Raw genomic sequence first — 24,165 nt, forward strand, 5'->3', positions numbered from 1 at the left:
TCAGAGATAGAAATTTCATTAAATGGGGGGTCCGTAGCCTAATTCATGTCAAACTGGGGGTCCTTGAAATTAAACGGGTTGAGAATCACTAATAGAGCCTTAAACATCTGCTCTTATGGGGGGGGGGGGGTCCCTGGCATATCTTTTCAAATGGGGGGTCCGTGGGGTGACGAGTGTCAATTTGGGGATCGTTGCCATGAAAAAGCTAGTTTGGGCATAGCCCTGTAAACATGACTCTCGTATTCATACGAGAGTCATGACGCAACTTCACCCTGGTTTTTGCAGACGCTACATTTACAAATAATTTAAATATATAAACATTCGCATTTCAAATATAAAGTACTCACAAAGTGTCCCACGGGTGTTAGTTAGTAGCAGCGCCAGCGATTAGAATTTCTGCATCCCGCGTTGTTTAATAAAAAGCATTTTTATCCGAGGTGTTATTTTGCCATTGGCTTTCAACTACGCGCCCCTATCGGTCGGGAGGAGGGTGGCACTCAGTGTGTTCGATATAGGTACGCTGACCGCCCTGCCAATACAGACTAATAGGCGAGTGCGCTCCCGGTGTGCAACTGTGGATTTCCCAAACGAACCCCGTTTGAAAAAAGTAGCCGGAGAGCTCGGACAAAAATGCTTTTTATTAAAGAACGCGGGACGCAGCTATTCTAATCGCTCGCGCTGCTACTAACTAACACCCGTGGGACACTTTGTGAGTACTTTATATTTGAAATCTGAATGTTTATATATACGGAAATCTTGTAAATGCAGCGACTGCAAAAAACAGGGCAAAGTTACTGCATGACTGTCATGATAATTATCATGGCAGTCATGTTCCAGGGCTAGTTTGGGCAGTGCTCTAGAGGAGACTCTTATTTTGAGTCCAGAGGAAGTGCTCTGTGTGCTACAGCTTAAATCTGCTGAAGGAACAACCAACAACAACCAGCATCACCAATGGCTTCTCCTGCCAGCCTATGACTGCTCTGCATGACAACTAGAATAATAATAACACACTATAGTTCATAGTTTACTAGTTATTAGTCTCTCTGGTAGAAACTATGCCTCTGTTTATAGGAGGCATAGAGATAGAGAGAGCTCTCAACTCCACTGAGGAGCTGTTTGACAACCATCCACATCTGCAGGTTGGTTCAGTAGCTATAAGCTAATGCTTTCATTCATTCATTGATTGATTGATTGATTGATTGATTGAATGAATGATTGGAGAATTACAGTACATTTCAAGCACAACTCCATACAAACACTGTTAACTGTGGACGACATTACACTTGTTTACAAGAGGGTCCAGCAGTAGCAACACAGCTAATGTTGTCCTGGCTAGTGTTAAAAAAGTTGTTATTACATTATAAACAGTAGGCTATACATGATGCACGTGTGTTTGTACATGTTACATATATGCTATAATAATATCATAGACTTTAATTAGCATGTTGACACTATAGTCTATAGTCATTCATTGACATTGACGTTATTGTAATATAATAGGGGTGAAAGTGACTCTGCAGAACTGCATGCTTGGGATTTATAATCACACATTTGACCTTTTATTATTGGACGTTATTAATGCGGTTGTGTTGTAATTAACAACCCATAGTAGTATTTATGGAACTATAGCTTCACCTGTAAGTCATAAGTTTTTAGGTGTGTGTGTGTGTGTGTGTGTGTGTGTGTGTGTGTGTGTGTGTGTGTGTGTGTGTGTGTGTGTGTGTGTGTGTGTGTGTGCTTGCGCGCGTGCATGAGGGAGAGAGAGAGAGAGATTATGATTAGTACTGTATTGTATGTCATTAGTGTTGTGATGAATTGAACATGATGGACACCAATAGAAACTATCCATACTTAGGCTTCCGTGCATGGGTTTTAAATCCTGAGTCTTAGCAGAGCTTGTATTGAACTGTACTGCAAAATGTTAATAAAGTATTCAATCAATGTTATGTAGTACTTGTGGAATAACATCCGGATCCCACACGCGCACACACGCACATGCACATGCACGCACGCACGCACACACACACACGCACACAGTGTTTTCATATTGACCATATCATTATCATGTTGGAAGCAGGGGGGCAGTCAGCCAGATATTTCGTGAAGCCTCATTTGAAATCGGTAGTTCATATAATGGCCTGTTGTGGCGCTGGACTGGACCCAAAAAGCCCCATAGCCCCATAGAGGCCCATGTATTTTGGCCCAACTTCACCTAGACTGTATTACCTTAATAAACATGGTCATGAATACTTTCTTCTTCCAGTCACTAGTTTAAAGTCTCATTTCTAATGTCATAATATTCTTTTTGGAAAATTATGGTCCCATTAATTAAAAGAATGACCATAAAGTCGCGTATGTTCTGAGGGGTGTGGCTACCGTTACAGTCTATGATCGGGATTCCCCTCCCACTCAAGAGTCTTCTCCTCCCACTCGAGTCAAAATAAAAACCAACGGAGAAGAAGGGGGGAAGTCCCGCCTCGTTGTCTGGGCAGCCAATGACCAGCTGGTACAAAACGGAGCCAGCCAATGGCCAGCTGGTACCAAAAGATGGCGACTTACATCAGGAATTAGCATATCATTACAGGCTTCATTTTACGTTCATGTTAGACCCGGGGAACGCTTTGTCCATATTTTTTACAGTCTATGGTTGGAAGTAACAAAGTTCGTCCTATTTGCTATAACAGGAAACGGCGAGAGAGTTTCTCTCCAAGCCTCACGTGGATGACGTGGACCCAAAGTGTCTCCTGTACGTCCAACAGAGAGAGTTCGCTGCTACCACCCCCGATGACAGTAAGAATATGGCTTCACACCTGCCAAACGAAGCGCACTTCCTGACAATGTGCAACAGGATTTGTTTTAATCGCAGTAAAGCTTTCTGGTGTGAAGGCGACCTAAGTAGTTTGATACTAATACCACCCTGGATGACAGTAAGTAGGAAGCAAGAAGCCTAACCGTTGTTGTAGTGCCCAAGTCTCTATGCCAAGCGCTACTGAGAGCCCAAGTCTCTATGCCAGGCGCTACTGAGTGCCCAAGTCTCTATGCCAGGCGCTACTGAGTGCCCAAGTCTCTATGCCAGGCGCTACCAAGTGCCCAAGTCTATGCCAGGCGCTACCAAGTGCCCAAGTCTCTATGCCAGGTGCTACCGAGTGCCCAAGTCTCTATGACATGCGCTACTGAGTGCCCAAGTCTCTATGCCAGGCGCTACCAAGTGCCCAAGTCTCTATGCCAGGTGCTACCGAGTGCCCAAGTCTCTATGCCAGGCGCTACTGAGTGCCCAAGTCTCTATGCCAGGCGCTACCGAGTGCCCAAGTCTCTATGCCAGGCGCTACTGAGTGCCCAAGTCTCTATGCCAGGCGCTACCAAGTGCCCAAGTCTCTATACCAGGTCTATACCTACCAGCCCATGTCCCTAAACCATAGGTGGCGGAGGGCGGGGGGGAATTTTGGGTCTGAATGTCCCCGCACTATTGGGGGATGACTGGTCTAGTTATTTATTTAAGCAGCAGGTAGCCGCGGAGGCTCGCGGGAAAAAAAATGAAAATGGTCCCGCACTTTTGAAAATGTCCTGCGCTTTTGAGCCCTTGACGGCGCCCCTTGACGGCACCCCTGACATATACCGTCCTATATCCATGTAAATACGTCCTACCATCCTATGTCCATGTAAAGACATCCTACCATCCTATGTCCATGTGACACTGACCATGTGTCTCTTCTCTGTGTCATCAGATTGTGTTTCCGTCCTCGGATGTGACGACGCCACCACCTGTCATTTAGTTCTGCTGCGACACACGGGTAAGTCCATCCATCCAGCCATCTTCAACCGCTTATCCGTAGTTAGGTCGCGGGGGCAACAGCTCCACCAGAGAGCTCCAGACTTTCCTCTCCTCCAGAGCAACATTAGTGACTTCCTCCTGGGGGGATCCCGAGACGTTCCAAGGCCAGTGAGTCGATGTGTTCCTCCATCTGGTCCTTGGTCTGCCCCGGGGTCTCCTCCCAGTGGAGATATAATCCATCTGGTCCTTGGTCTGCCCTGGGGTCTCCTCCCAGTGGAGATATAATCCATCTGGTCCTTGGTCTGCCCCGGGGTCTCCTCCCAGTGGAGATATAATATGCTTCCGTCATGCAGTCTGGAGCGATGGAAGCTCTGATCATGAGTAAAATATAAATGCTTCCGTCGTACAGTCTGGAGCAACGGAAGCTCTGATCATGAGTAAAATATAAATGCTTCCGTCGTACAGTCTGGAGCAACGGAAGCTTCCGTCGTACAGTCTGGAGCAACGGAAGCTCTGATCATGAGTAAAATATAAAGCGGAAGTGGAGCCTCCTCCCCACTTTCCGTAGGATACATTCGCGCAAGTTTATCCTAATATAAATAGAAAACATTTAAGCATATATGGCTTGTTGCTTAGCAGAAGTAATTGTCTGGCTATGCGAATAGCGAGACTAGGCTAACTGTGATGTTGTTAACAGGAAGTGGAGCAGCATGTCTGGCTCACTGTGACGGCTCCAGCACATGGAGTGAAGTTCCTCTCATCGTGAACGCTGTGACGTCTCTGAGCGGAGATACAGAGGAAGGCAGGTATGACGCACGCACACACACACACACACACGCATACACACACACACACACACACACACACACACACACACACGCGCACACACACGCACCCGCATACACGCACGCACACACACACACACACACACACACACACACACACACACATCCCTGACTGCCATACAGAGGAAGGCAGGTATGATGCACGCAAACACACACACACACGCACACACACACACACAAAGTAAGAGATATAGTAATTCAAGTGTTTTCATATGTATGGAATATGTCTGGATAAATAGCCAGGGTTAGTAATGACTCCTAGACTCTGGATAAGTAACCAGGGTTAGTAATGACTCCTAGACTCTGGATAAGTAACCAGGGTTAGTAATGACTCCTAGACTCTGGATAAGTAACCAGGGTTAGTAATGACTCCTAGACTCTGGATAAATAACCAGGGTTAGTAATGACTGTTAGACTCTGGATAAGTAACCAGGGTTAGTAATGACTCCTAGACTCTGGATAAGTATCCAGGGTTAGTAATGACTCCTAGACTCTGGATAAGTAACCAGGGTTAGTAATGACTCCTAGACTCTGGATAAGTAACCAGGGTTAGGAATGACTCCTAGACTCTGGATAAGTAACCAGGGTTAGGAATGACTCCTAGACTCTGGATAAGTAACCAGGGTTAGTAATGACTCCTAGACTCTGGATAAATAACCAGGGTTAGTAATGACTGTTAGACTCTGGATAAGTAACCAGGGTTAGTAATGACTGTTAGACTCTGGATAAGTAACCAGGGTTAGTAATGACTCCTAGACTCTGGATAAGTAACCAGGGTTAGTAATGACTCCTAGACTCTGGATAAGTAACCAGGGTTAGGAATGACTCCTAGACTCTGGATAAGTAACCAGGGTTAGGAATGACTCCTAGACTCTGGATAAGTAACCAGGGTTAGTAATGACTCCTAGACTCTGGATAAGTAACCAGGGTTAGTAATGACTCCTAGACTCTGGATAAGTAACCAGGGTTAGTAATGACTGCTAGACTCTGGATAAATAACCAGGGTTAGTAATGACTGTTAGACTCTGGATAAATAACCAGGGTTAGTAATGACTCCTAGACTCTGGATAAGTAACCAGGGTTAGTAATGACTGCTAGACTCTGGATAAGTAACCAGGGTTAGTAATGACTGTTAGACTCTGGATAAATAACCAGGGTTAGTAATGACTGTTAGACTCTGGATAAATAACCAGGGTTAGTAATGACTGTTAGACTCTGGATAAATAACCAGGGTTAGTAATGACTGTTAGACTCTCATAGTTTTGTAAATGTAAACATTCTTAAACATTCTATTATTAACATGTTTTCTGATTTTCTCTCCAGACTTGAACTGCATCTGATTGGAGGATTTAATGACGAGTCGAGGACGTCTCATAAACTGAGCCTCAGCCTATTGGGTACGGTCTCTATGACATCATAAACTCAGCCTTAAAGCTGATTGGGTACGGTCTGTATGACATCATGAACTCAGCCTTAAAGCTTATTGGTTATGGTCTCTATGACATCATAAACTCAGCCTTAAAGCTGATTGGTTATGGTCTGTATGACATCATAAACTCAGCCTTAAAGCTGATTGAGTACGGTCTCTATGACATCATAAACTCAGCCTTAAAGCTTATTGGTTATGGTGTGTATGACATCATAAACTCAGCCTTAAAGCTGATTGGTTATGGTCTGTATGACATAAACTCAGCCTTAAAGCTGATTGGTTATGGTCTGTGTGACATCATAAACTTAGCACGCAACACCACGGTGACCCATATAACTGTCACCAACAGAAGAGTTTAAGACTAATTGATCAGAGCTCATTTTGGTTTCATGGTCATGTCATGTTATGTCCTTCCATTTTGCAGCCGCATTCCAGAAGGAAAAGGAGAACATTCACCTAGAAATGTGCTGTATCACAGGTACTGTACATACTGTATTAGAAACGTGCTGTATCACAGGTACTGTACAATACTGTATTAGAAACGTGCTGTATCACAGGTACTGTACAATACTGTATTATAAACGTGCTGTATCACAGGTACTGTACATACTGTATTATAAACGTGCTGTATCACAGGTACTGTACAATACTGTATTATAAACGTGCTGTATCACAGGTACTGTACAATACTGTATTATAAACGTGCTGTATCACAGGTACTGTACAATACTGTATTATAAACGTGCTGTATCACAGGTACTGTACAATACTGTATTATAAACGTGCTGTATCACAGGTACTGTACAATACTGTATTAGAAACGTGCTGTATCACAGGTACTGTACAATACTGTATTATAAACGTGCTGTATCACAGGTACTGTACAATACTGTATTATAAACGTGCTGTATCACAGGTACTGTACAATACTGTATTATAAACGTGCTGTATCACAGGTACTGTACAATACTGTATTATAAACGTGCTGTATCACAGGTACTGTACAATACTGTATTATAAACGTGCTGTATCACAGGTACTGTACAATACTGTATTATAAACGTGCTGTATCACAGGTACTGTACAATACTGTATTATAAACGTGCTGTATCACAGGTACTGTACAATACTGTATTATAAACGTGCTGTATCACAGGTACTGTACATACTGTACTAGAAACGTGCTGTATCACAGGTACTGTACAATACTGTAGGCAGAGCTTCATTTAATGAATCTAATTGGTTTGTAACACAATGCGAGCGTCTGAACTCTGAACAATATTCATCTCACCTATTATAATATATTATATATTATATATATATATATATATATATATATATATATATACATTCTAACCTAAAGCATTCCTTCCTTTACCATAGAAATGAACGACTCGGTTGTCGACGGGAATCACAGGCCTGTGATTTATGGAATAGGTGAGAAATGAACATTCTGTAAAACTAATGATTTATGGAATAGGTGAGAAATGAACATTCTGCTAAACTAATGTACTCATTAGGGGAGGGACGATTCGCTCCCGATGCGATATCGATACCTAGTCCTAGGGTGCCGATTTGATTTAGATCGACATTCTTAATTGTATTGTGATTCGATTTGATATTGCGATTAATTTCCTCCACACGTTACTTTGTTTTTTTTTAAATACTAGAACATATATAAACAATATAAACCATGAAACGTTACGTCTTACTGACCTGGAACTCTTATTAGATTTAATATTGTAGTACAGTAGCTGCACAACGGAGTGATCTCATTGGTTGGTAGCGAGCTGAGACATAACTGTCTGTCTGTCTGCCTCAGGTGTAAATGTTAAATCGGGGGAGGTGTTTCCTGCCTCATTCAGTCATAAAGGACCAGCGGAGAAGCTGCGCTCAGCTCGGACGTTCACTGGAGGACAGGTAGTCATGTGACCTCTATCTATAGATCTGTCTGTCTGTCTGTCTGTCTGTCTGTCTGTCTGTCTGTCTGTCTGTCTGTCTGTCTGTCTGTCTGTCTGTCTGTCTGTCTGTCTGTCTGTCTCAGATGGCCGACATATACGACTCAATATATTTCAATATTGAAATCTATCATGGCTTACTGTTGAGAATAGATTACATTCACGTATTCTTACGTTTTTCAGAAATGTATTAATGGACAAAAAAACCACAGTATTTCTTTGAACAGGTAGCACATGTAAGAGACGAACATAACCATATGACTAGACAAGTCAGTTCGGGTGTTTTGGTGGCACCTAAACCAAGAACAAATATTCTTAAATCTTCTATTATCTATAGAGCAGTAATAGGTTGGAATGCACTACCAAAGTGTATAACCAATACAAATACAAAATTCATCTCTAAAATCAAGTTAAAAGAACACCTTATGTAAACCATACTGAGGTAACCCTGGGAAAATAATAATTCAAATGTATAATGTGTTGAAAGTGATTTATTTGCTATGTTTCTTTGTTTTTTATTTCTCCTGTGTTTTTTTATTTTATTATTTTATTTTTTATTTTACTATGTTTTATTTTGAGTTAGTGTTTGTAAACAATTGTAAGTTTTGCCTTTGTTAAATGTTTGTCTGTGTCGGACCCCAGGAAGACTAGCTTTTGTCAAGGCAAAAGCTAATGGGGATCCTTATAAAACAATAAACAATATAAACGCATGAAATGTGTGTTTCTTTGCAGATGGCCGACATATACGACTCTAGTCGCGGATGTGTTAAAATCGGAGCCTGCAAATGGTCTCAGAACCTGGACATTGGCTTCTGGCTGTCGCAAAGTGACGACGTCATTTTAAAGGTATAATTAAGGCACCGGAGGAGATATGAATTAATTATAGCTGTCATAAATAGGGTGATTTATTTTTGAGTAAAACGTGAGTGTAAAACATAAGAATCAGAATCACTGTTATTGTCACAGCACAGCTTTAGGGCGTAAAACTGTTATTGTCACCAGTGGCGTGCACAGACATTTAGAGGGGCAGGTGCTTTAGCTATTGAAAAATAGCAGATCTACAAGCTCATAGCGCGCCACCGAGTGGCGCGCTACGAGCTTGTAGGTCTGCTATTCTTTTTTTTATCGAAGAACCACTGACATAGAAACATAGCTTTAGATTGTGGGGGCCTAAATAATATAGTAGAAGCGTTTTTTATCAAGATTTGATCAATGTCACCATGGTCCACACACTAAAAAGTATGAAAAAAAAGAAAACTTTTGTTTTTGTTTTTTGAGCACATTGCCAAAAGGGCAGGGGGTGCTCTAGCACCCCCTAGTGTTTATCTGTGCACGCCACTGATTGTCACAGCACAGCTTTAGGGCGTAAAACTGTTATTGTCACAGCAAAGCTTTAGGGTGTAAAACTGTTACTGTCACAGCACAGCTTTAGGGTGTAAAACTGTTATTGTCACAGCACAGCTTTAGGGTATAAAACTGTTACTGTCACAGCACAGCTTTAGGGTGTAAAACTGTTATTGTCACAGCACAGCTTTAGGGTGTAAAACTGTTACTGTCACAGCACAGCTTTAGGGTGTAAAACTGTTATTGTCACAGCACAGCTTTAGGGTGTAAAACTGTTACTGTCACAGCACAGCTTTAGGGTGTAAAACTGTTACGGTCACACCACAGCTTTAGGGTGTAAAGCTGATATTGTCACAGCACAGCTTTAGGGTGTAAAACTGTTATTGTCACACCACAGCTTTAGGGTGAAAAACTGTTATTCGTGAAAACGTGACGCAAATATTCAAATATATATTCTTTCACAGCAAACGTTTTTAACTCAAATCTTTGCTCATAGGGAGTTCCCTGGAACAACATATTTTCAGATGGTGGATCGGCGTCCAAATATATTTAATTCTGGGGGGGTCCCTTTCAGAAAAGACATTTCAGAACCACTGATAGAGAAACACAGGTTTTTTAGAAAACTAACAAGATTTAGAACTTTAGAACTTAGAAGACATTCTGTAGAATCTGGCCCCAGGTCTTAAATAGGTTGAGTGTTCCACTGTCTCTCCACCACTCTACAGTACCTCTCTCTCTCTGTCTCTGTCTCTCTCTGTGTCTCTCTCTCTCTCTCTCTCTCCCCCATACAGTTCCTATCCACCTCTCCCATGGCAGAGCCTCCTCACTTCGTCCAACACATCAAGTCCACCATCCAGTTCCTGCTGGATCATCCCAGCGCCGACAGCCTGTTCCCCGGAGACCAGCCCCAGCTGTACGGCAGGACGGGCCAGGGGGACTGGGAGAGGGTCTAGACTAGAGGCGCCTGTTCCCCCTAGACTAGAGCCCCCTGTTCCCCCTAGACTAGAGGCCCCTGTTCCCCCTAGACTAGAGCCCCCTGTTCTCCCTAGACTAGAGCCCCCTGTTCCCCCTGTTCCCCCTAGACTAGAGGCCCCTGTTCCCCCTAGACTAGAGCCCCCTGTTCCCCCTAGACTAGAGCCCCCTGTTCTCCCTAGACTAGAGCCCCCTGTTCCCCCTAGACTAGAGCCCCCTGTTCCCCCTAGACTAGAGGCCCCTGTCCCCCTAGGCTAGAGCCCCCTGTTCCCCCTAGACTAGAGCCCCCTGTTCTCCCCTGTTGCCCCCTAGGGGGTTCTCAACGTTTTTGGCTGGGGACCCCCTCTGGGGACCCCCAGGAATGCTTTGGCTGTGTCTCGTGTCTCTCGTTTGTTTGTTGTTGGGTTTTTTTTGTTTGTTGCCAAATTGCTCGTCCCAGAATATGAGGTTGGGCGTGTCATTAAAGATGCAGATTTGTGAAAGATGTAAAACATAGAATATGTAAATATCATTATGGCGTGCGTATTTAGTATAAAATAGGGCGGTGTGGTTAAGTGGTTAATTGCCTTTTAATTAATAGTGAGACACTGTGACCTCATCAGCACAGTTAGGCCTCACTCACACTGTTGCAACATGCGTACAACATTTGTCTTGTGTCTTGTCTGTGTTTAATAACTCTTTCAGCGCCACCTGGTGGTCACCAGTTTAGGCTCTGAATGCCAATTCTCCCATTATAAAGAAAGAAAGAATTTGTAATTATATTATGCATGTAATGTGCATGTCATCACCTGTACACCAGATTAGAGGAATTTTCAAAATATGGCATCCATTACTTAATAATAGGCAATTAGACGTCTTGACGTTTATGGCTACTTAATGGCCGCCCCGATGCATTTCCAATGGAAGTCACATGGTTTGACAAAACATTTTTGCGGCCATTAAACACGGACAAGACACAAGACAAATGTTGTACACATGTTGCGACAGTGTGAGTGAGGCCCGACTGTTACGGCCATATGCATGTGTTGGTGTTGTTGTTGTTCATTGTGGCTTAACATTATTGGACAGTTTGAATGTGTGATTCTGTTTATATAAGTCTAAACAAGTCACATGGAATCCGCCTTGAGCCTCAGCCAATCAGAGGAGGTTTCACGTTGAGCCTCAGGCTGGATTCAGCTGCCAGTCTGAACACACTGATCTGATTCAGCTGCCAGTCTGAACACACTGATCTGATTCAGCTGCCAGTCTGAACACACAGATCTGATTCAGCTGCCAGTCTGAACACACAGATCTGATTCAGCTGCCAGTCTGAACACACAGATCTGAGTCAGCTGCCAGTCTGAACACACAGATCTGATTCAGCTGCCAGTCTGAACACACAGATCTGATTCAGCTGCCAGTCTGAACACTCAGATCCGTTGTGGTCACTTGCAGAGGCAGTGAGAACGGTCGGCCGGAAGATCAGATTTAGAGAAATAAATCGGATTTGAATCAGATGTGACTGGATGTGAAATGTAAATGAATTTGATTGGATGTGACTGCAGTGTAAATGAATTTGATTGGATGTGACTGCAGCGTAAAAGAGGCCTTCTACCGCATGAGTGCGCGCCTCCATGAAAGATTGGTTATTTTGTGCAAAATGTTAAAAAATATATATATTTTGAATATTGTCTTAAATAATGTCTACACGATTAGAACAAGATTGAACATTCGACATTTAAAGGTATATTCAGTGATTTCACTTAATTCAAATATCACTTATTTTTTTGTTTTGTTGTGATAATCCTCCCTACTATAGAGTGTGCTGGCCATATAAGGAGTTCCCCCCTGTCCCCAGTTAACCCCTGGGGGTCAAAAAACCTTAGGTTTCGTTTTTGACTCTCTATCCTGATTGGACGAAAGGCTGCGTCCCACAGCCAAAAACGAAACCTAAGGTTTTTTGAGTGAAATCACTGAATATACCTTTAAGCCTTAATATTTCTACAATTGCCACGAAACAAAGTCTGCTTCCTCCTATGCTCACATCCTGTATATACTTTACATTTTTCACATATTTTTGGACAAAATGACGATATCATTTTTGCATGGAGGTGCCCAGTCTTCTTGTATCTGATCGTATTATACTATGCATTGATTTAGTCTTCCTGTGATCGTCTGCCTTCAAGTTGACCCTCTTCTTCTTCTTAGGAATATTTACGTTCTAAGAACATTTCAGGTTGTCTGGTTTGTAGACTCCACAGTGGCGCGCACGTACAGACATTTAGAGGGGCAGGTGCTCAAGTGAAAAAAAGGGCACCTTGTGCAGCGCATGGAACCGGCTGGTTGCCTTAACCCATTTTGGTGTTAGCATTATGGTATGCTTTAGCTATTGAAAAATAGCAGATCTACAATCTCATAGCGCGCCACCGAGTGGCGCGCTACGAGCTTGTAGGTCTGCTATTTTCTTTTTATCGAAGAACCACTGACATAGAAACATAGCTTTAGATTGTGGGGGCCTAAATAATATAGTAGAAGCGTTTTTTATCAAGATTTGATCAATGTCACCGCATGGTCCACACACTACTTTTTTAAAGAGCACATTGCCAAAAGGGCAGGAGGTGCTCTAGCACCCCCTAGTGTCTATCTGTGCACGCCACTGAGACTCCACATTCAGTGGCCCTTGAGGAGGCCTCCCCAGCTAAATGATGGAGGGTTGGTAACCAAATGAACCCTTTATAGATCTTTCACTCTCGAGACACTCTCGAGAGTTAAATTATTGTTAAACGTCTGCGTCAGTTAATTTACAAGAAGTCGACACAATTAGAGAATGTAGATTATTATTTTTTTTTTTTTGGTCGTTTGCCAAAAGCATTTAGCATTCGATGCTAAGGGCTCCATTGTGCCACCCTTATCCCTTATCCCGTATCCCTAACACTCATTTGCCATTTTTTTACTATTTTGAAAATAAATTTAAAATAGTTCAACTAGCCGATCTACATCTGCACGTTGTGAGCTTGTAGATCGGCTATTTGAACTATTTTAAAAGGTTTTTTTAAATAGTAAAAATGTGTTTAGGGATAAGCCAAGGGTTAAGGGGGTATAGATATAGGGTTATAGATATAGCCCTAAATCTCATCAAATGTTGGTCCGTGGCTCAAATGGCGACTTGATACTGAGCCTTGAAATGAAAAAGGAAACCGCTGAAGGACAAAATGGTCAGCCTGTGTGTTAGAAATACCACTTTTAATTAATTCAGCATTTCATCACATGAACACTGGTAAATATATTATATTATTGGTAAATATTTGCCTTCCCCGGGTCATAATGTGTGTGTGTGTGTGTGTGTGTGTGTGTGTGTGTGTGTGTGTGTGTGTGTGTGTGTGTGTGTGTGTGTGTGTGTGTGTGTGTGTGTGTGTGTGTGTGTGTGTGTGTGTGTGTGTGTGTGTGTGTGTGTGTGTGTGTGTGTGCGTGCGCGCGCGTGCGTGCGTGTGTGTGCGCGCGTGTGTGCATGTAAACAAAGAAAAACAAACATGCAGGCAGCTTCAACTTTATTCTGATATATAAATACTGTATATTGTGTGTCTGTATACATATATATATATATATATATGCTTCATCAGTGTGTACTGTAGTACAATATGATGCTGTTGTACGTCACGTGCTGTCTATTGATGTTATGCTGAGATACATAAATTAATGGCTGTAATATTAATATGCTTAACTGTTGGAGCATTGTAAAAGTATAAATAAATTGTAAAAGTATAGATGAATTGAACAAGGCTGTGCAGTGTACATATATGGGCTACTGAATAAATGCAAATGTGGCCAAATGTATAGTTTGAAATGTCTCCATTTCTTTATTTCAAGAGAAAATGGAAATAACTTTTTTTTTTAAAGAATTATAATAGCAGGCCTAAAAAGATCAAAGTGTAGTGTAGGCTCCAATGAAACAGCAGTGTCCTCTGAAATTCTGACTGAATGGATATTGAGCAGCTTGTCTGAGCCATGAGGAATGTCAATGATTAGTCTAGAGCAGTGGTCCTCAAACAGTGGTCCGAGGACCACCAGTGGTCCTTGAGGGCGTTCCAGGTTTTTTGATTGATTGATTGAAATATTTATTAACAGTTTGTAGAATTACAGTATACATTTCAAGCACAAACTCAATACAAAGACTGTTAACTGTGAGTGGACGACCCAATTAAGCATTACACTTGTTTACAACAGGGTCCACATTGTTCAATTCATCAAAACATTTAGAGACGAATAGACACTTCTATGTAGTTAAAGAACAGAACAGGAATTCATCATAATGGAAGCAAAAAGGGAAAAGAATAAGATACATACGTATATATGGTCCCCATACAGCTAAATGATGGAGAGTTTGAACAGAATGGACCCTTTCCATTTTTTATTTAAACATCTGCATTAGCCCTACTTAAGTCTACATAAGTTAGTCTAGTCTCACTGCTCCACCCACCGTATAGGCTACTGTTTACATGGTTTTACTTTTTATACGATACGCTACGTCACGAGACCAGCATCCAGTTCCAACATGATGTTACGCACATTACGCAGCGCTGCGCACTGAGCGTAGGACCAGAGAGGAGGAGCCCTATGACGTCACAGGACTGACTGACTGACTGACAGAGGGTTCACCAGCAGACGTCAGTCAGAGTCAGTAAACTATAACCTCCTGGACACACTTTACATTATTATATATATTCAGGATTCCGTCGTAAACTGCAGTGTTATTGTCGGCTACATTATATCCCATGTTGTATTCGTCCTTGAAGCTGCATTATTAGACTGTATGTTAATGTTTTCTGCGTGTGCGTGACTGACACGGACCCACGGGACTATTATTTCAGCTGCGTTCTGTTTCCAAGTAGATCCGGGGGGGAACCAGACGACCGTCAGTTTGTTTGTTTATCATCGGATAGTAACCCTGAACATGAGCAATGTGTTCCTGCGGACCGTCCGCCGCCATCAGTGGGTGACCAACGTCACGCTGTACGGCTGCCTGTACGCCGGCGGGGACGTGCTGTACCAGCTGGTGTCCGCCAGGGAGCGCGTGGACTGGACGCACACGCGCAACGTGGCCGCGGTGGCCTTCGGTTTCCATGGCAACTTCAGCTTCTTCTGGATGCGCTTTCTGGAGCGCAGCTTTCCCGGGAACTCCGCTGGGATGGTGCTGCGGAAGCTGGTCCTGGACCAGAGCTGCGCGGCGCCGCTAGCGGTGTCTGTGTTCTACACAGGTAGGTTCGGTTGCCGTGTTGTTTTCGTCGAGTAAAACTAAGACGAAAAATGTTCGTCGACTAGCTTTTTCCACTGACAAAAACGAATGGAAACTAAATGAAAACTAAGCTATGATGACTAAAACTAAGACTAAATATACTGACAATTTCGTTGACAAATAAAAAGACTAAAATGTTAGGAAGGGACTTAGTGGACAAGAGATCCAGTATAAGTCATTTTACATTTGGTTGCATGCTGAAAATAGCAGATCTACAAGCTCACAACGCGTCGCAGCGCTACGCGTTGTGAGCTTGTAGATCGGCTATTTTCAGCAAGTGTAAAATAAGTAATTATGACGGCAACAAGGCCCGCAAAAATACATTTTAGTCGACTAAATCACCTGTAGATTTAGTCGACTAAAATCTTATGACATTTAGTCGACTAAAACTAGACTAACACCAAGACATTTCCAGGTGACTAAAATGTGACTAAGACTAAGTGAAAACTATTCAGAAGACTATGACTAAAACTAAAATAGAAATTTGCTGCCAAAAACAACACTGTTCGGTTGTACAGGACAGATTAGATATATAGGCTACCCCCTAACCTAACCTAGCCTCCACCTCAGGTTGTACAGGACAGATTAGATATATATACCCCCTAACCTAACCTGGCCTCCACCTCAGGTTGTACAGGACAGATTAGATATATACCCCCTAACCTAACCTATAGGCCTCCACCTCAGGTTGTACAGGACAGATTAGATATATAGGCTACCCCCTAACCTAACCTGGCCTCCACCTCGGGTTGTACAGGACAGATTAGACCCCCTAACCTAACCTGGTTTCCACCTCAGAGGAAAGCCTGCTCTGTGTTCCCAAATGGCCGTGAAGCGGTCTGTAGTGTATGGTAAAATACGTCATGTTGTAGTCTAGTCTAGTGTTTTGTAGTTCTCTGTCAGTGTTTTGTAGTTCTCTGTCAGGAAACCACAAGGTGGAATTAATTAGTGCTCTGAATGAACGGCAACTTCTGATCCCGCCTTGTGGTTTCCTCCGCCATCGGTATGAATGTAATGCACAGTCTATGTAAAGGTGCGTGCGTGCGTGCGTGCGTGTATATAAAGTTGTGTTATAAATGCACCATTTACCATTTTCACCACCCAGATACCAGCCGTCTGTGTTCTACACCGGTAGGTCTATAGGATGGATGGATGGAGGTAGGTATAGATAGATAGATAGATAGATAGATAGATAGATAGATAGATAGATAGATAGATAGATAGATAGATAGATAGATAGATAGATAGATAGATAGATAGATAGATAGATAGATAGATAGATAGACCTACCACCCTTCAGCACCCAGAAAGCAGCTGTCTCTGTGTTGTACACAGGTAGTCAGGTACGCTATAGACTATTACAGCTATAGCTCACCCAGTCACCCAGATAGCACATAGCAGTAGACCTGTCCTTATAGACTACTACAGCTATAGCTGTCACCCAGAGCCCAGTAGACCTGTCCTTATAGACTACTACAGCTATAGCTGTCACCCGGGGCCCAGTAGACCTGTCCTTATAGACTACTACAGCTATAGCTGTCACCCAGAGCCCACTAGACCTGTCCTTATAGACTACTACAGCTATAGCTGTCACCCAGAGCCCACTAGACCTGTCCTTATAGACTACTACAGCTATAGCTGTCACCCAGAGCCCAGTAGACCTGTCCTTATAGACTACTACAGCTATAGCTGTCACCCAGAGCCCACTAGACCTGTCCTTATAGACTACTGCAGCTATAGCTGTCACCCAGAGCCCAGTAGACCTGTCCTTATAGACTACTACAGCTATAGCTGTCACCCAGAGGCCACTAGACCTGTCCTTATAGACTACTGCAGCTATAGCTGTCACCCAGAGCCCAGTAGACCTGTCCTTATAGACTACTACAGCTATAGCTGTCACCCAGAGCCCAGTAGACCTGTCCTTATAGACTGCTACAGCTATAGCTGTCACCCAGAGCCCAGTAGACCTGTCCTTATAGACTACTACAGCTATAGCTGTCACCCAGAGGCCAGTAGACCTGTCCTTATAGACTACTACTGCTATACCTATCTGTCACCCAGAGGCCAGTAGACCTGTCCTTATAGACTACTACAGCTATAGCTGTCACCCAGAGGCCACTAGACCTGTCCTTATAGACTACTACAGCTATAGCTGTCACCCAGAGCCCAGTAGACCTGTCCTTATAGACTACTACAGCTATAGCTGTCACCCAGAGCCCACCTGTCCTATCTGGGCAGTTAATCGTTAACAGATTCTGTGGTGGTCAGGGTTAGATTCTTATCTGTCAATTGGTAACCATTTATGTTGGTATAAACACGTCTCGTAACCCTCAAAGAGTAGACTCTACTGGCCCGGATGGTTAGCTCAACCGTCTGGGCGACCATGAGACCCGTTTCTGAATCGGCCTATAGGCCTATACTTGATCAGACACACATTGCCTATAGGCCTATACTTGATCAGATACACATTGTCTATAGGGCTATACTTGATCAGACACACATTGTCTATAGGGCTATACTCAGACACACATTGCCTATAGGCCTATACTCAGACACACATTGCCTATAGGCCTATACTCAGACACACATTGTCTATAGGCCTATACTTGATCAGAATCATCAGACACACATTGCCTATAGGCCTATACTTGATCAGACACACATTGCCTATATGCCTATACTCAGACACACATTGCCTATAGGCCTATACTTGATCAGACACACATTGCCTATAGGGCTATACTCAGACACACATTGCCTATAGGGCTATACTTAGACACACATTGCCTATAGGCCTATACTCAGACACACATTGCCTATAGGCCTATACTCAGACACACATTGTCTATAGGCCTATACTTGATCAGAATCATCAGACACACATTGCCTATAGGCCTATACTTGATCAGACACACATTGCCTATATGCCTATACTCAGACACACATTGCCTATAGGCCTATACTTGATCAGACACACATTGCCTATAGGGCTATACTCAGACACACATTGCCTATAGGGCTATACTTAGACACACATTGTCTATAGGCCTATACTCAGACACACATTGCCTATAGGCCTATACTCAGACACACATTGCCTAAGCCTATACTTGATCAGACACACATTGCCTATAGGGCTAAACTTGATCAGACACACATTGCCTATATAGTGCTATACTTGCCAGCTGTGAATTGCAACGCAACAAAAACAATTAAATAATACTGCATTTTGTCTTTTTTGTCTTCCTTTAGGTGTCAGTTTCTTGGAGGGCAAAGACGACATTCTACAAGACTGGAGAGAAAAGTTCCTAAATACATATAAAGTGAGTAGTATTTACATCACCTAGTAAATACATACAGAGTGAGTAGTATTTACATCTCCTAGTGAATAGATACAGAGTGAGTAGTATTTACATCACCTAGTAAATACATACAGTGTATTTCTGTTTACCTTTTAGGCTTCATAACCACAGATTCCACATCAGGGCAGACATGACAATTAAAACGTAAATATACAAAATTGCGGAAATAGCCGATCTACAAGCTTACAACGCGTCATGAAGTAATTTGTTGTGAGCTTGTAGACAAACTATTTCTGCTATTTCCGGAGAAAAAAATGTGTGACAGGCCTATCTATGAATATTCAAACATTGTGGTGTTGTCATAAATCAATGCTAATAATAATATAATAAATGTTGATGTAATTATTGTGTTCTTTGTTCAGACAGGGCTGATGTTCTGGCCATTCATGCAGGTAAGCGACCAATCATTTATCTTTAGTGCAGTGCTTCTCAACCAGTGGTCCGGGGACCACCAGTGGTCCTTGAGGGGGTTCCAGGTGGTCCCCAGCGAAATGATGGAGAGTTGGTTATAACGGTTACAATAATAACAAGTAATGGTACCAATTATAGCCAAAATGAGGGAGGTGGTGGGTCAGTTCAGAATAATAATCACTACAGAAATCAGTAAATAAGCTTAACTGTGATTTATTAAATCAAAAGAAAAATCAAGTTCTCGATCACAAAATGTTCACTTAATCAAATCAAAATAAAATAAAACTGTCTCAAAAGGTAGGGGTGTGAAGTCCAAGTGTCCTAGCACTGTCCAAAACTAAAATCATGTGTCCTAAACTAAACTCAGGTGTCCAAAAAATAAAGCAAATCCAAACCAGTCTGTAGAGTGTGGTCAGTCTCCTCTGGCCACCCTTAAACTCCTTTGTAAAGTCTGGTCCAAATCCAATATCCAAACTCCAGGAATGGGAAGAAGGTCTCTAAATCCAAAGGTAGAATACAATATTCAGAAAATAATCCAAAAAGGAAAGAATGGCAAGCCTTGGGAAATACTCAGTAGACTAGAAAACTTATAGTGTGGCAGATTGGTGGAAAATAATAAAATACATGAAAATGGTGCATAGTAAAAAAAACAAAAAACAATGTGACTCTGGGCACAGATGTTACAGGTAACCAAATGGACCCTTAATAGATGTTTAACTCTTGAGAGTGTAACATTAAAATTCTATTTACTAATTACACTCTCAAGAATTAAATCATTGTTAAACAATTAATTTACTAGAAGTCGACACAATTAGAGAATGTAGAAAAATTGTTATTTTTTTGATCAATGTTTGCCAGTTATCTCCCCTAATGGTGCCAACATCAATAGAGCGTCGCATTCCCGCCCCCTCGAGAGACCCGGGAAAGAAATCCCCGTTCATTTTCCTCATAGATGTTTTCAGAAAGTATTTATTGAAAGATGTTTACGCCGCGGACAAAGACAACTCTTGTCGTGACAAATCATGTGTGTGTTTCTGTCTGTGTGTGTGTGTGTCTGTCTCCATCAGTTGTTGAACTTCGCCTTCGTGCCTCTGTACGTGCGGACCACCTTCACCGGTTGCTGTGCGTTCGTCTGGGCGACGTTCCTGTGCTTCTCGCGCCAGAGCGGAGACGGAACGGCCGGTGCTGCGCTGGCTTGGATGTCCTCCAGAGGCCTCTCCACGGAGACCCACCATGAGAAGATGTCCTCCTCCAAAGGCCTCTCCACGGAGACCCACCATGAGAAGATGTCCTCCTCCAAAGGCCTCTCCACGGAGACCCACCATGAGAAGATGTCCTCCTCCAAAGGCCTCTCCACGGAGACCCACCATGACAAGATGTCCTCCTCCAAAGGCCTCTCCACGGAGACCCACCATGACAAGATGTCCTCCTCCAAAGGCCTCTCCACGGAGACCCACCATGACAAGATGTCCTCCTCCAAAGGCCTCTCCACGGAGACCCACCATGACAAGATGTCCTCCTCCAAAGGCCTCTCCACAGAGACCCACCATGACAAGATGTCCTCCTCCAAAGGCCTGAAGGACGAGAAGGAGGACGGGCCCAAAGACGACCGCCACACAGACTCCGAGGAGAACGCAGCCGTGACCACAGAGACGTAAGAACGTATACTTCAACGCACCACTATAGACTGAGCCCCAAGACTATTTATTTATGGGTCATATTCTTTTGACAACGAAGTCTAAATCTGGCTTTACCTTGCACAGGTGTGCTGAATCATGAACTACTGAAGTGTAATATCTATTAACCGGACAATTAGTGCAATATTTGGATCAAAGGAACGGTGCGTCGGACAAGAAGATGAATAATAGTGAATTTACACGTGCAGACCCCGTGGCAAGGAACTTCAACCTGAAATAGGGCACCAGGTTATAGTTTGACAAATAGTTTATTTATAATGTGTGTGTGTGTGTGTGTGTGTGTGTGTGTGTGTGTGTGTGTGTGTGTGTGTGTGTGTGTGTGTGTGTGTGTGTGTGTGTGTGTGTGTGTGTGTGTGTGTGTGTGTGTAGTGGTAGCTAACTTTGTAGCTTAATCATTCTTTTTTCACTGTACAAATATGGCTGGCTACCATTGTCGATATTTAAATCTCAGCATATCGTCATTCATACCTCCTCTGGCAAGAGCGTGTGAGCGTTTCCTGAACCTACATAAGGTTGGCTCACTGAAAATGGACAGCATATCAAAATCACTGGCCAATGGTACTGTAACGGTTTACACTACTGGCCAATGGTACTGTAACACTACAGGAGTTGTGTGAGAAAGGTATGAACGAGGTACAGTAGCTGTCAAAAGGGTACTGATGGGGGCATGGTGGCGCCCCCTAGGGGGCACGGTGGCTCACTCGGTAGTGCTGTCACCTCACAGCTAGAAGGTCCTGGGTTCGATTCCCGCTCGGGACGCTGTGGGCGCTGGCCCACCCCGTGTCCCCTAGGGTAGGTACCCTCACAGGTTCTCCCCGTGTCCCCTAGGGTAGGTACCCTCACATGTTCTCCCCGTGTCCCCTAGGGTAGGTACCCTCACATGTTCTCCCCGTGTCCCCTAGGGTAGGTACCCTCACATGTTCTCCCCGTGTCCCCTAGGGTAGGTACGGGTGAAAAATGGGTTACAAAATCGTGGGATAAAAATGATGGATTTAAAAAAGAACGTACTGATGACAACAATATGGAACAGTCAAAGAAAACATATGACGCACATTTATTATATTTTTATTGTATTGTTGGTGCTGAGCCAGAATGTACAAACAGAAGCTGTGGATCAAAGCGTTGGCTCGTAACTCACTTCTGAATCCACAATATATATTTATTTGCGACAAAACATCACAGGTATTTGTCCTGTGCCGACAACAAGGAATAGAGGCTGTTAATTATAGGCTGACGTATAACAGTACCGTATACCAGTAGGCTACCGTATACCGTATACCAGTACCGTATACCAGTACCGTATACCAGCACAGCTGTTGTAGCTTCCACTGTGACAACTATTTACAAGGCAATGGTTGACAACAGTTCCAGTAAAATAAACATATCATGGCAGCACAACAGTAATATATAACATATTCACAGATGTACAGTATGGCTAACAGTAACATTCTCCTTTGGCTCATAGTAAATCACTGGGATTTAGCATTTCTTATTTTCTTTATCGCTGTTTATAGCCACTCTCATTTAAATTCCTAAATCAAGTTTGATATTCAATTAAATATTAAAATGTACAACACAGTAATGATATTTGTGCAGAGACAGATGTCAGCCTTATAATGATATTTGTGCAGAGACAGATTACATGTGCATCCTATTCTCATCTTTTTACTGTAAGTGAAGTGCACATATTGGTAACTATACAGTTGTGTCGTTAGGCTAGTACAGTAGTCATATTATCTTCTTACCAATGCTGACGGTCTGCCAAGTACTTTATACCATGTCTCAGTAAATGTGTGGGGAAACTTCAAACTGTTGTACTGTACCTCTGAGGGTATAGTATGATCATACTGTGTACCTCTGAGGGTACAGTACAGTACTACTGTACAGTACAGTACAGGGTAAACATGGGTTCCTTCCTTCCTTCATTCCTGAATGAAGTGCCTGGTGCTGGGAGTCTGGTGCAACGCACAGGGCCTGACCTGGTGAGAGCAGGAGTGGACCTGGTGAGACGTAGGAGGGGCCCGGACAGGTGTCAACCCACAGAGCCTAGTCCTTCCATGTGCCAGAATGGTACCTCCCAGTCCTGGCAGAGTAGTTCAGGAGGAACGGATTGTGTGGCCCTGGTTTTTCCCTAATGGGACTTATCGAGGGTAGCTACTGGGACGTAAGTCGGGACTTGATCACTCCCGGCTGGGTCACCTGAGTGAGGGGTATGATGTTGCGAGACCCGAAACCCCGATGACCTTGGGATACATCACTGAGGATACGTCCCAGGTGCATCCATATATGTATGTATTTTGTTATAGGGTAATGGAACAGTACATATTCCTGCACATTAATTATTCGAGTTCTGTTGACTTTATCCTTCATGACTGATCATGATGGACGACTATAAAGTGTTGAAGTGGTTGAAGGACTAACTTTTATTAATATATATTTTGCACTATAATAAAATTGTTGCAAGTCTATCTCTAAGATATTAAATTATTGTTGAATAAAAACAGAAGATCCAACTGATTATTGTGTCCATTTCTGTCTCTTGCTCAGTTGTGATGTTTTAGGATTTCTCACATTTAAACACAAACTATTCATCCATCCCTAAAACCTGTCTGTAGCTAAATGCCTGTGTCTGTGTTTTGATTGATTGATTGATTGATTACCTTATACACACACACACAGAATAATAATAATATACGCAGGCTTTAGTTTTCGTTCGCATTCCATCCTGATGGTTCCTATAACTTCCTTTATAAATATATTATATATATTTATAACTTCCTACAGAGCTTTATTGTTGCTTAAATACATTATATATATTTATAACTTCCTACAGAGCTTTATTGTTGCTTAATAAATACATTATATATATTTATAACTTCCTACAGAGCTTTATTGTTGCTTAATAAATACATTATATATATGTATAACTTCCTACAGAGCTTTATTGTTGCTTTATAAATATATTATATATTATATATATTCATAACTTTCTACAGAGCTTTACTGTTGCTTAATAAATACATTATATATATTTATAACTTCCTACAGAGCTTTATTGTTGCTTTATAAATATATTATATATTATATATATTCATAACTTCCT

The 24,165-nt window shown here is 42.6% G+C and overlaps 2 protein-coding genes across 2 annotated transcripts; both read left to right on the forward strand.

The window, feature by feature from the left end:
• Positions 1–944: 944 nt before the first annotated feature.
• ntan1 (N-terminal asparagine amidase) lies at positions 945–10,397 on the forward strand. The gene is made up of 10 exons (XM_083765178.1): positions 945–1,139; positions 2,685–2,790; positions 3,726–3,791; positions 4,470–4,578; positions 5,941–6,014; positions 6,471–6,524; positions 7,430–7,483; positions 7,869–7,966; positions 8,737–8,850; positions 10,140–10,397. The coding sequence occupies exons 1-10, from the start codon at positions 1,056–1,058 to the stop codon at positions 10,299–10,301; spliced, it is 921 nt and encodes a 306-aa protein (XP_083621304.1). The 5' UTR covers positions 945–1,055; the 3' UTR covers positions 10,302–10,397.
• Positions 10,398–15,106: 4,709 nt separating this feature from the next.
• Positions 15,107–21,023, forward strand: LOC310858224 (mpv17-like protein; the record flags this gene model as incomplete). Its single annotated transcript, XM_083764332.1, has 4 exons — positions 15,107–15,554; positions 18,845–18,915; positions 19,317–19,346; positions 20,433–21,023. Exons 1-4 carry the CDS (start codon positions 15,251–15,253, stop codon positions 21,021–21,023), a joined length of 996 nt encoding a protein of 331 aa, XP_083620458.1. The 5' UTR covers positions 15,107–15,250.
• Between the last annotated feature and the right edge of the window lie 3,142 nt (positions 21,024–24,165).

Source organism: Protomyctophum parallelum (genome assembly GCF_964188405.1).
Source record: "Protomyctophum parallelum genome assembly, chromosome: 5".
In the NCBI taxonomy this organism is placed as follows: Eukaryota; Metazoa; Chordata; class Actinopteri; order Myctophiformes; family Myctophidae; genus Protomyctophum; species Protomyctophum parallelum.